General features: G+C 34.6%; 1 protein-coding gene across 1 annotated transcript; it reads right to left on the minus strand.

The window, feature by feature from the left end:
• Window positions 1–256: 256 nt before the first annotated feature.
• LOC145598086 (protein cornichon homolog 4-like) lies at window positions 257–9008 on the minus strand. The gene is made up of 4 exons (XM_081654386.1): window positions 8720–9008; window positions 3746–3927; window positions 825–947; window positions 257–704 (listed from the first exon to the last, which is right to left on the minus strand). The coding sequence occupies exons 1-4, from the start codon at window positions 8789–8791 to the stop codon at window positions 662–664; spliced, it is 420 nt and encodes a 139-aa protein (XP_081510512.1). The 5' UTR covers window positions 8792–9008; the 3' UTR covers window positions 257–661.
• Window positions 9009–12711: the final 3703 nt, after the last annotated feature.

Here is a 12711-nt window from a genome sequence, read left to right on the forward strand (position 1 = left end):
GTACAAACTAGCAAACCGGGTATCGACCGGACCACACACTAGTATCTCCATTAATATCCATTACAATTTTATTATCTCCTTCTACTCCACATAATCAGTAAAATATTACTAGTATGTAAGTATAATACGGAGTATGAAGTATTTCGTAAAGTGGAAATTAGTTTTTTTTTTTTTTTTTTTTGTTTTTTTTTTTTCGCTTTGCAAAATTGCAAGTGGGAATTAGTTGACCAAATAGAAGGCCCAAGACAATGAAGGATGACGAGGTGTAAAAAAGGAGAATAGCCAGACATAATGGTGCAGCAAAATGCTCAAATGAGTGAAGTTAATAATTTACCACAATAGAATTTTGAATAAGGAGCAGAAGCTCAAGAGAAACCAATAATACACAAAAGAAAACGAAGGGAAAAAGGCTTCATAATCTAGGGATTTAATCTATATATAAAGAACATCTAATTTCAAAAGAAAAATATGGAACATCTATCATTTTGACATATTTCCAATTAAATTATCAATTATGAAGTGAGTGCCTAATGAACTTGCAGCCAAATCCAGAACACCTCAAGCACTAGCAGTTGCAGGAAAACCCGGTCCCTGAAGAAGCCGCAAGTTCAGTCTTGATGTAGCAAGACTTAGAAAGGGACAACAGTAAAATCATTGTCACCTAATAGAGTTCTTCATCATCTTCCAACGTAGTCCAAATCATCCTGAAATATTGGCCAATGAATATGCTTAATTAGTTAATGGTATTACGAGATCACCAAAAATATACTTTCTGACAATAAATGATCATACACGATTTCAAAAGCTGGAGCAAAGGTCATTACCAAAATAATGAGAGGAACAGGATAAGCAAAAGATATCCAAGTTTGATAAGACGCTTCTTCTTCTCCCAATTTAGCAAATTGAAGATCTCGGTCACATCTACAAAGTGCTTGTTGTCCATGTACCTAAACAATGCAGAGCAATGAGATGAACTTAGAATCAAGCTTGTATTTGTGTAAGCACATCATAATATATCCAGCAGCACTGGAGTGTAATCAAATACTTCCATGTTTCCTGCTGATATGACAGCAGGAAACATGGAAGTATTTGATATAGTTCAGCAGTCAGCACTGTGGTTACGAATCACACTTAACATTGTTATGGTTGACAATAATATCACAGATAGGAGGTAGATTTAATAAGCTATGCCCTATGCCTGATCCCATAATGAGATATTTTATCTCTGTAGCTGAATACGTTTCACTACAGATAAGCACAGATTATGTAGCTCAATTCAGGTACTAGACCAATTTTATAGAAAATTTTCTTGACACTGGTCCAAAAAGAAGCGTAAAGTATCCTAGAGCATAATAGCAAACAACAGCTAAATTGCTTAAGAATTTAGTCATTGGCTTAAGGACATATTCTTCTAGTCCATCAAACCGGCGTTATTATCTGCAGCAAGACACCAGCCCACCATCGCACAGCATATAACAATATAAGTAGAGAACGACTATAAATTGCTTTATTCTCTCACTTTTTTTCATGTTGATTTCAACACTCTATATGTTATACCAATACTTCAAGAAATCTTACCAGATGAGACAATACAGAAAAGTAAGACAAATTGGAACCTGATTCGAATTCCATTGTTAGAATCCAAAGAGAGATCCCAACTCCATTATGTAGAGCTCCGTCTTTTTATGATCAGTATTTTTTAAAAATATATAAATAAGAATTACATATACAAGCCATGGACATTAGACCTATGTATTAGTATCAATCAACCATTTTTACCATAAAATACCTCCTTCTGTTGATAAGCTTGAACTCTAGAGGGAAAGGGAAAAAAAAAACCAAAAATTAAAAAACAAAAATTGGACAACAAAATTACCAAATTTTATTAAGAAAGACCACCACAATGACTAAATCTTATTTTTCTCAGTATCTTATGATGAACATGTAAGGACAACACCAAAGGCAAGTTAAAGTAACTTGCCTAGCCAAATCAAAATTTTAAATTACTATACTTTTAATAAACTATAAAATAATCCAAAGGTTAGCTACAAGTCTACAACACATTGTAGCATGTAAATATAGATAAATATATAATGTAAGTTCTGTATCTTTATCGCAACTTAAGTGGAGTTTGATTTTCTTCAAATTGAACTAAAATAAAATATTAAGCTACCTGCTAGTTTGAGCTACACCTCCTATCGAGCAGACATTATCTTATATCCTACAATGGCGAGGATCCTGCTTGATATTTTTACTTGATTGCTAGCAAGTCTAAAAGGCAACCATTGGAAATGCTCTATTTGTCTCTACCGTTAGAATACAAATATGATACATACCAAATTAAATTTATACGCATATAATTTGCATATTTCTATTCAAACATCTTTTTCTTTTGGACTTGAACAATATTACCAATTGTTCTCCCTTTCTCATGAGCTTATTGATTTTTTAATTTTTAATAAATTGCTTGATACATAGCCATACACAAGATTTGGAAGTCAGCAGCAATGAACTCCCTAGAGTCTAAGATGATGCCTATTATGGGGCAGAAGTGAAGGAGAAAGATGTGATGGGTGGAAAATCCAGCAGTTGCAGGTCCAAAAGACTATAAGGGTCTAGGATAGAGAATGAGAACCCAAATTAGGCCTGTGAGAAAATGATATTAAATCTTGGCCGCATCACCTCACCGCATAGCAATCACATTGTAAAGGTTTTTGAGCTTACAACTACTAGAATATCAGGCCGTGGCCCGAAACAGCCACATACCACCCACATAGCCTGCAGAAGTAATGCCACGACTGTTATAGCAATTGTGACTGCATCCGAGATTCAAAACCATGGATGAGGGAAACTGAAGGGCATTAGTGTTTTGGGGGCTGCATTAATTTACTAATGAAAGCATTTTCCAGCAATGAAGTTATAAAGTTGGCCAGTGGTAAAAGTAGATTGAGAAATAAGAGCAAACATATGAATGATAGAAAGCTGGAATCTATGGTAGTTTAATCCTACGATTTACTGGAGTTGATCTCAAAAGAGTGGAGAAAGGGAGAACAAATATAGATAGATTTTGTATATCTTGCTTTGGTGTGGGACCTGCGGATGTCTGTTTTGCACAATCACAAGAGTACAAGACCACTAAAAGTGGTTTAGACTTTCCACTTTACCGAACGTAATTTTATTAATGGATAGAAACGAAATGGAAAAGAGAAACAAAATCATTACGGAGCAACTCCTTAGCTTTTCAATAATCATAACGCAAGGATAATGTCCAATTGTCCACAAAAACCTCTATCAAGGCATTAACTTATAATTTCTGTAACGAATTTATTTTGCTGAACTTCTACCTAGCTTGGCTTATTTCTTTTGCTTAAACAAACTTATCTTTACCGAGATTTTTTTTTAAAAAAAAAATAATTGCTGAAAATTGTTGAAATAAGCTGAGGATAACAGAACCCAAGCCTAGGTTAATACCTCGAAGGAGAATAGGCAAAATTATCGATCGAAAGAAGAAGTTAAATCAATTTCTGACAACTTGTCTCATTATTTTTTTGTAAGATAGCAACTCGAATGCTAGCATTATAAGAATTGTGACCTACAAGTCATTTATATGAAGCTACACAAAGTTAACATGAATTTTATACTACACAACCACAGTGAAATACAATTGAAATATAAAGTTGCAAATAGCAACCCCCTTCCTCCCCTTAAACAGAAAAAGAAACAAAAAAGCAGCAAAGAAGCTTACGTTTTGACATTGTAGTAGAGGTACGGGGCACATAGAAGTGCCATAATCCAATGACCCGTCAGAAGAAAAAGGAGGGTAAGTACTGCTTGGATTACATATTCTGGCAAAACTACTTGATTTATCCGAATTGCAGAGTCATATGGGTTGATGTAATCAAACTCGAGGTCTGCCAAGCACATAAGCTGCAAGAAACTTCTGAGCAGTAAGAACATATCTTTTAACATATCTCTTAGGTAAAACATAATATTGATCACTAAGGCAATGCAACTTTAAAAAAAAAAAAAAATGTTGAAAAGTGTCTATATTCTGGCAAAACTAGTATGGTACAGTGTCACTATAAGTCCATAATTACTGTCAAGCATAGCAGCAAACAGCTATCAATTTCATCTGTACAGCTGAAAAACAGGTAAAACATTCTGTGTCCATTGTTTCATGAGAATTTCAAATGTAGAAGGTGTATACATATCAAAAATCCTCAGACATTAAAATGAACATCACATGAATTTTCTCTCTAAAGATAGTAACCAATATGAAAAATTATATAGGAATAATCCAAAAAAAACTTATACGCAAAGACAGAAGCAAGTCAAAACATAGCATTAGTTAATCTTTGGCCAACAAATTAAATATTTGAAGGAGAAAACAGACGAGGAAAAGATATACTTAGGCTGATCCACAAAATGCTCTAAAGGGATTACTGACAAGAAAAGCTTCTATTCATGAAACTATAAGTGATTGAAACTCGCACAATTGATATCCTTGCAACCACAATAATAAGCACAGCCACCGTCGATATTCTTACAGTTACATACTTTTTTCAATTCTTTCCACAACCTAAGAGATGAAGTATTATTTTTAATTTACACTTCACAATATCATAGACAGCTATACTTCCTCTCCTACAAGAAGGCAACAATTACATAGATAATTTGAAGCACTTGACTATAGTTGTTATACTTTCAAGTTTCAAGTTTCTTCTTCAATTGAATTGTCGAACTAACCCTACAACTCTGTCTTACGTTTTTATAACAAACAGGTCTACGAATATTTACATGGAAAATACTCGACTTATGACCTTGCTAATCAAGAAAATTGCATCTTGATTTAGCATTTAATTGTCTTAAATCAAATATATGAAGAGCTTTAAACACAGTATGTTATAAGCATGAAAAGGTACAAAAAATTAAAAAGTTATAGCTGCCCCTGTAAGACCGTAAAAGCTTCCAAATAGACACTGGCCATGCCTTACTTTAATATAAAAACCGTTTCAATCAACACATCATTATCTCAATTACCAGTCAGGATCTTCCATTGTTACTTTCCACCTTATGACCTTTGACTAGCTAAGAGATTTCCCACCCGATAAACAAAATTCAAACGAATAAGGACATTGAAGTTGTCCTCTTCCTGAGTTCCTATATCAGCTGCATAAAAGACAACTTGCACTACCTCCTGTGATATAAAACAATTCACAAGCACATCATCATGCAACTTCCTCACTCAGTTTCTACTTTTGTTTCTTTCCTCCCAGATGTAGTAGATCACAGCTGCTAAGAAAAACATTCTCAGAATCTTCTGTAGCTACTAAAAGAGATTATCACAGATCACAATTTCAGTATAACCTCCAAATCACTTAAACAGAGGAAAAACTCTAGCCCAAATATTTCAGTATAACCTCCAAATCACCTATACAGAGGAAAAACTCCTACCCAAATATCTATATTATAATTGTAGAGTAAGTGAATGAGGTTTCTCCAAAACCTCAATCCTCAACTCTCATGCATTCAGTTGTGTTTTTTTTTTTTTTTTTAACTACCCACCACACTACTTCATTTATTTATTTTTTGAACTTTAAAATACAAAAATCAATAACTACCCATCCTACTATTTTCTTTTTTCTTTTTTCTTTTTTATTTTTTCAAGGGACTATTAAAAACATTTCACTTTGTGTTTTTATTTTTTTTTTTTTTTTTTGTACGTAGTATATAGTATGTCATGTATTAGCACGGGTATACCATTCCTTTATCAAAAATTCGCCATAGCACTCGAAATTCCCAACCCTTCAATTATATGTTTTTCTTAAGGACTACCCTTTAAACAACTTCAACTTCTCTAATCATCAAAACGAAAAATGTGCAGCACACTTTTTGCGTGACTGGCCTCACCGAATAATTACTTGCAAAAGATCAAAGTAACTCCTAAAGCATTGATGGAATAACCCCTATGACATTAATCGAGTAATCCGTATGACACTATAACCTCTATAGCTTTGACAAAGTAAACCTCATAATAATACCGACGTGTATAAAGTTCCTTTATCAAAAATTCACCATAACACTCAAAATCACCAACCCTTTAATTATATGCATTTTTTAGGGACTACACTCTAAACAACTTCAACTTCTCACATCAAAACGAAAATGTGCAGACTGGCCTCACCAATAACTGCTTGCAAAAGATCAAAGGAACTTAAAGAGCACTGATGAAATTACCCCTATGACACTAGCCGAGTAACCCCTATATATAACACTAAACGAGTAACCTCTATAGCTTTGACAAAGTACACCCTAAAATAGTTGGTCATATTGAGTGGCTATCGACAATATAAGAGTAAGACCCTATTCTTTTGAGCATCTAATTAGCAGAGAACATCAGATTTTAGCACAGAGCAGGTGTCAACAAGCATAACAAGTATCAGCAGATTATTAATACTCAATACAACATAACTAAGTAGGGTTCAACAGACCAGTCCACAACAAACCAAAGCAGTCCAAATGAACGGGGTCTAAGTTACAACATCAAATTCAACTTACAGTAATTCTAAAAATATATTTTTTTTTTCTTATATTATATACTTCATATTTAATTTATTTCTAATGTTATATATATCCCGTGCATTTTGCACGGGCACAATCTAGTTTCTAGAATATGTAGGAGTCTAGAATATGTAGGAGACACAAAAGAGTGAGATTGGTTATAAAGTCCACATATATCTTTCCATGAACAAACACTTCACCAAAGTTTACTTCAAGATAGGGTATGACTTCGTTTGGAACACATGGAGATGGCAACTCTCTCTCATATTCAATTGCAAGTTTCCTCAAAGTAAGGTTTGTATATCAGCTTCAATAAGTTCACCCTTCTTAAACCATAAGGATAGTTATACTCAAACAAAGCAAATGTAAAATCTCCTGCCATACATGATATATTAGCCCTTTGAGGTTTACCACTGATTCTTTCAGAAGCTTAAGTTATTGCAATAAAAGTCCTCCCTCAAGCAAACTTTTCAGTTTTTACACTATGAGTTGTTATGAATTTGTGCCTCAGGAATACAATGCTTTTTCTAGGTGCAAGCCAAAAGTACCTTCCTCTCCCCACCTACCCTCGCCCCAAAGGGATGGGGAAAAATCAATACTCAAATTGACTGCAATAATTATGCTGAAAAAATAGCAAAAAAAAAGTCCTCTACAAGAATATATATGAGGTAATGACATGACCAAAATCTTCTACCTTCATAACTCAATTCAATCTTTTATCTTCAAGAGCTTGATTCTCAAGAGAAAGATATGTCTTTGTAAGAACAAGTTGTCATTTAGCAAATCTCATAAATCTTTGAAGTACAAGATTAATAGTTCAGAACTAATAGAACACTCAGATGTAAAGTAGTTAGTTAATTCCATTTAAAGATTTGAGCAAACTTATTTAGCAAGATAGTAAATTTTCCTTTGAATGGGATAATTTCAACAAGTATGATATGGATCAACAACTCATGGCCAATGAGAAACCCAGCAGATGATCTACCTCAAGCAAGAATAAGTTGTCTAAACACAAAAAATGAGGTTCAAAGCTAACTGTAACTTGTCACTTACATGGATGCAAGTGAAGCTAAGATCAATCAGAAGTTTTGTGAGATTGTTTGCATGTAGAATGTAAAACAATGGCATGTTGATGAATTACAAGGGAGGCAGACCAAGAGATATGGATTTGACCCTTATATTCCAAATATCCAAATGAAACAGAGAATAAAAGGCATGCATTTCTTCCATCAAATTCATTTCCTCTCCCATACAAGTATACGACAGCCAATAGTATTCCCCACCGAAATCATAATCTTTTAATGATTTTACTAACAAGTATCTCAAAAACCAGCAATAAACCTATCTCTATACTTCTTAAATCACACAGTATGTAACTTCGGTCAGAAAGTATAATTCGCCATCAAATCAACCATTCAATCCAAACAAATCCTTTTCTCCAATTATATGCAAGAGTAGTCCGAATTTCACATCACAAACCCTAAATGGATACATCCAATATAACTCAATCAAACCATAGTCTCAACATAAAGCATTTCCGATGAGGATACATCCAAATATACAGAAGAAACCAGAACTGCCTGTCAACTGAACTCCCTCACTAATTGCCAAGACTTCCATAGAACTCCAATATCTCAACAAAACATTATCCCAAATTCCCAATTATAACACGAATACACGATTCATCAATCTTCCACTATTCCAACCATTTCCAATTTTGGTTGCCTCCCAAAAAATTACTCCATACCACCTTTCTGTTTCCTAATCAGCAATCTAACCCAATTACACAACCAAAATCCATAGCTTTTCTACAGTTGTTTTAATTCAATTAAAGCCCATAAAAATGTATGCATTCCCACACTTACCTAAATCCTAAAATTAACGCTTCCCAACTTACAATTCTAATTCTAACCCCAAAAAACTTGAAAGGAACAATTTTTATTAATTTTTAGTCTACTAAACAGGCAATGAATCAAAATCAGATAACGCAAATTCAAGCAACATATTAAAATTCTCAAAATCTAAACTTTATATTCCAAAAAATATTGCCATTAATAAACAAAGGATCACAAATTGAAACAAAATAGAAACCCAATTCCCAAAATCAAAAAGGGTTTACGAAATTGAAATTGAATTGAAGAGGGAGAAAAAGGGGAACCTGGTAAACAACGACGACAAGAAGGGCGATGACGACAAAGAAGGAAATCAGCCATGCGAAAAGAGCGAGCATGATCTTATTGCTTCAATTGAAACCTCTGTAACTTTCTCTCTCCTCTGTTACTCTGTTAGTTAACGACGACGAAGGTGTTTTCCGATGAGAGGAGAGAGAAGGAGAAATTGGGACGACGACCTTGTTGGGGTGGGTGTTTGTGTATTGCCGTGAAGTCGTGGGAAAGAATCGTGTGAAGAAAAGATTAAAGACAGGTAATTTGTTCTGTTTTTAGTAAGGAGAGGAGTTTAATACTACTATTAACTGCCTATTTTACAACTTTGTAAGTAGTTGCTTTCCATTTTTATTAAGTGGAGCTAGTTATGTTTATGGGGAGTTGGACTCATCTAATGGAGATGTTCAAGTGGAACTAGTTCACATCTCTCTTTCATGCACATTGGGCTACTACTTCTATTCAAGTATGAAGTTATCACTTATGAGTTATGACTTATGAGAGCAGCTAATGCATCGAAAACGAGATTAGGCAATATAGTAAAGTTGGTACTAGGTAACGCATGTGATCCATATTTTCACTAATTAACCAACATTGACTAATAAGTCAACTATTTAATTTTGTCTCGCAATAGATGTGTTGAAAACGCTAATACTTAAAATTGCTGAAATGAGGTAAATGTTTGTAATAATGTGACTACAGGTCTATAATGTTATAGAAAAAAGAATTTAACCAAGCTGGTTTCAAAATTATTAGTTTATACGTCAAATATGAATTATTTTTAAGATAAAAGTATTAGGTGACCCAATTCAACTCCAAATTTAGAAAATATGGATGTACATACATGTCACATAGCGTATCCATACTCAACTTATAGGACACTCAAAATATTTCTATCACTACATGACATTTACAGTGAACATTATTGTTCACATTATTTGTACTTACTTAATTTTAGGAAAAATAAGTCATTGATCAATAAGAGCTATCTAAGCTCAATTTACAACTAAAATTAGTTATAACGGGTTTATGTAAGTTCTGATAAGTTTTAGTAGTAAGTTCAAATATGTTTTGACAAATGATTATATGTGAAAAGATCACGCCTTTAAGTGATTTTTACTTAACAAGATACCTTCAATAACAAATTACAATTTAGTATTATCTAATATGATTCTAATATTTTGTAAATGGCTTTTCATACCTTGACCTATGAATTTCAAATCTACAATCTTTCCTCAGTTCAGTTCAGCTCCAATCAGTTCAGTTCAGCTCAGTTCAGTAAATGTGAACAGGCCCTAAGTCCAACGTGTCTAATTACTCTATTCTATTGCACGATATTTATAGGATGATCACTTGATTAACGCTTATCTATATACCACCTATTGTATATGATATAGACTCCTAAAATAATGAAAGAAAGCATAGTTCAATTAAACATAGGAAAATTTGATTCTAATAATCCAACCTTTGCGTAGTCTTGTTTTATTAATCCCACCTTTTGATTATTCCACAATAATTCAAGCTTTGGGGGGTATCTTAGATTATCAGGCCAAAGTGACCTGCTACCTGTTTCTCAGGTAATATTTTTTTTTTTAATTTTAATTTTTTTTGACAAAAAAAATAATTAAAAAAAAAAGTAATACCCAGCCACCCACCTTCCCCGACCACCCTCTGCTGCCCTCCCACTCTGGCACTCTCTATTCCAGATTCCGACCACCCCTACTCCCTTGCCGACCCTCCCCCTCCCCTCACCCCAAGCGCAGCTGCTGCCCCTCCTTCTCCCTTGTCCAGTTTCCGACTACCTTCGAAGTCCACCCAATTCCCTAAAACACCGAAAACCTAGAAATCGAAAAAGGGGTTCCGTTATTTGAGGGGGCGAGTTGATATTGCAGTGTCGAGAGTGGATACGTAGGCGGCAGCCGGAAATTGGGAATGAAGAGAGAAATTGAGGACGATAAACGGAGGTTGGCGGTGTGTGGTCAGTCGTGGGTGGCTGGGTCGAGGGGATCAAAATTAATGGAGAGTGAAAGTAAATAGAAAGGAAGGAAAGAGAAAGGAAGTAAGAAGGAAGGATGGGCTGCCGGAAATTATGGAGGAGGAAGGAAGTGGGGTGCTCGGCAATTGGAAGGACCGACTGTCGGTGGTCGGATTTTGCAGGGGATGGTTGGTGTCGTTCGTGGTGGTGGTCGGATTTTGCAGGGGAAGGAGTGGTGGTGACTGGTGATCGGATTATGGAGGGGAGGGAGTGGTGGTGGTTGATTTTTGGAGGGGAAGCGGTGGTGGTTGATTTTTGGAGGGGAAGCGGTGGTGGTAGTGCTGTCATGGTGGTTTGAAGGGAAGAAGAAGGAGGAGGTGGAAAAGGGGGAATTTTTCTTTTTTAAAAATTTATTTTTTAAAAATAAATAGTTATTGGACAAATGACAATCTGACACGTGGAAGGTGACCTGCATTTTAAGGTTAAGTGACCTGCTTGGCCTGATAATCTAAGACACCCCCCAAAGCTTGGATTATTGTGCAATAATCAAAAGGTCGGATTAATAAAATAAGAATACGCAAAGGTTGGATTATTAAAATCAAATTTTCCTTAAACATATCCAATTTCCTTTTTCTTAAAACAGGGAAAAGTTGCTAGCTTTGCTATATATGTCAAACTCTTCTAAATTTATGTAAATAATAAGATAAATACATACATATTTAAATCAACTAGTCTTTATTGGTAGTTTGGTACAATATTACAATTGCTAACTGTATATAAATTTTACATATTTCTATAAACTTAAAAGCTACAAAATGTCCTACATACATCACTATATTTATAGCAAGAGCTCCATGAGCTTGGCCCGTAGAAATGGAAATAAGTCCGTCTTTTGTGATTGGTTAATGCATGTTCCTGCATAGCATTCTCTGACAGGCTTCTGGCACAAAAAGAACCTCCTTGAGCCCAAATTTATCAGTTCCTCCTCTTGTTTCAGGCCTGCAAAACAACAAATTTAATTTGTGTCTCAGAGCCTAAAATAATGAATAATTAAGCATTTTTGTCACTAAACTTTCATTTGAGTAGGTGGTCATTTGGTTAGATTAACACATAATTATACACCGAAAAGCTAAGTATAACTAGATTAACTTATTCATTAAAAAATGATGTTTCTAATAAACAGTCATACGACATTTTTAAAGACACGAATTACTAATATATAGTTGTATGACTGACAAAATCTTATTCATTTTACATGCATATAATTGCAAAAATGAAAACTTACTTTGGAGGCTGAAGGGGGAGTAATGAAGCTCAAAGCAACTAGGATGATTATTATTCTCACTCAACAAAGGCCTTCTCCTCTCCTTCTGATACACCTCTAACACTGCCTTTATCAAATGTCCTACAGTATTCTCCGACGACATAATCATCTGAACCGACCCAACTCTTCCCTGAACTGTTACACTTATCAACAACTTCGTCAGCCGCCTACGAACAAGCGGCTTGGCAGGATGACTATGATTTTGTATGGGACGGTACATCATTATCCTAGATTACTAGTGTATCGTATATTCGAATTATATATTGAAGCGATATAAGTTGGCCACATGTTTTGTATGATAGTTTTGATGTACATGTACATTGCTTAGTTAGTGTTTATATAGTTGCTGTATATGGGAGAAGAGTTTAGGAGGCGAAGTTTCGTCGAAAGTGTGCCAAAAAATAGAGGCCAACGGTTGTGTGATGGAGTTATATGGCGAATGAACGTGAAGTTTCTGAGGAGTGTTTGTTTGTTGTTACAGATTTTGTTGATCTTGTCATCTTTTATTTATGTGTTGAAAGGACAATGATAGCACATAGCATCATTGAGTGATTTCAAAAATTCAATGATGGCATCATATATAGAGTGATAGGGTTGGATTGCATTGTTTGTTAAGTTGTTATTTCTTATTTTTAAGATTAAGCTAAGATTTTAGAATCCATTGCTTTGCTTTTTAGTTGTTACTTATC

Source organism: Chenopodium album, chromosome 20 (assembly GCF_948465745.1).
Source record: "Chenopodium album chromosome 20, dcCheAlbu1.1, whole genome shotgun sequence".
NCBI lineage: Eukaryota > Viridiplantae > Streptophyta > Magnoliopsida > Caryophyllales > Amaranthaceae > Chenopodium > Chenopodium album.

Coding starts and splice junctions, on each gene's coding strand:
- LOC145598086 (XM_081654386.1), bottom strand. CDS start 8,791: ATGCTCGCTCTTTTCGCATGGCTGATTTCCTTCTTTGTCGTCATCGCC. Junction 948..3,745: donor CTCTACTACAATGTCAAAAC/GTAAGCTTCTTT, acceptor TGCATTGTTTAG/GTACATGGACAACAAGCACT. Junction 705..824: donor CTGTTCCTCTCATTATTTTG/GTAATGACCTTT, acceptor CCAATATTTCAG/GATGATTTGGACTACGTTGG.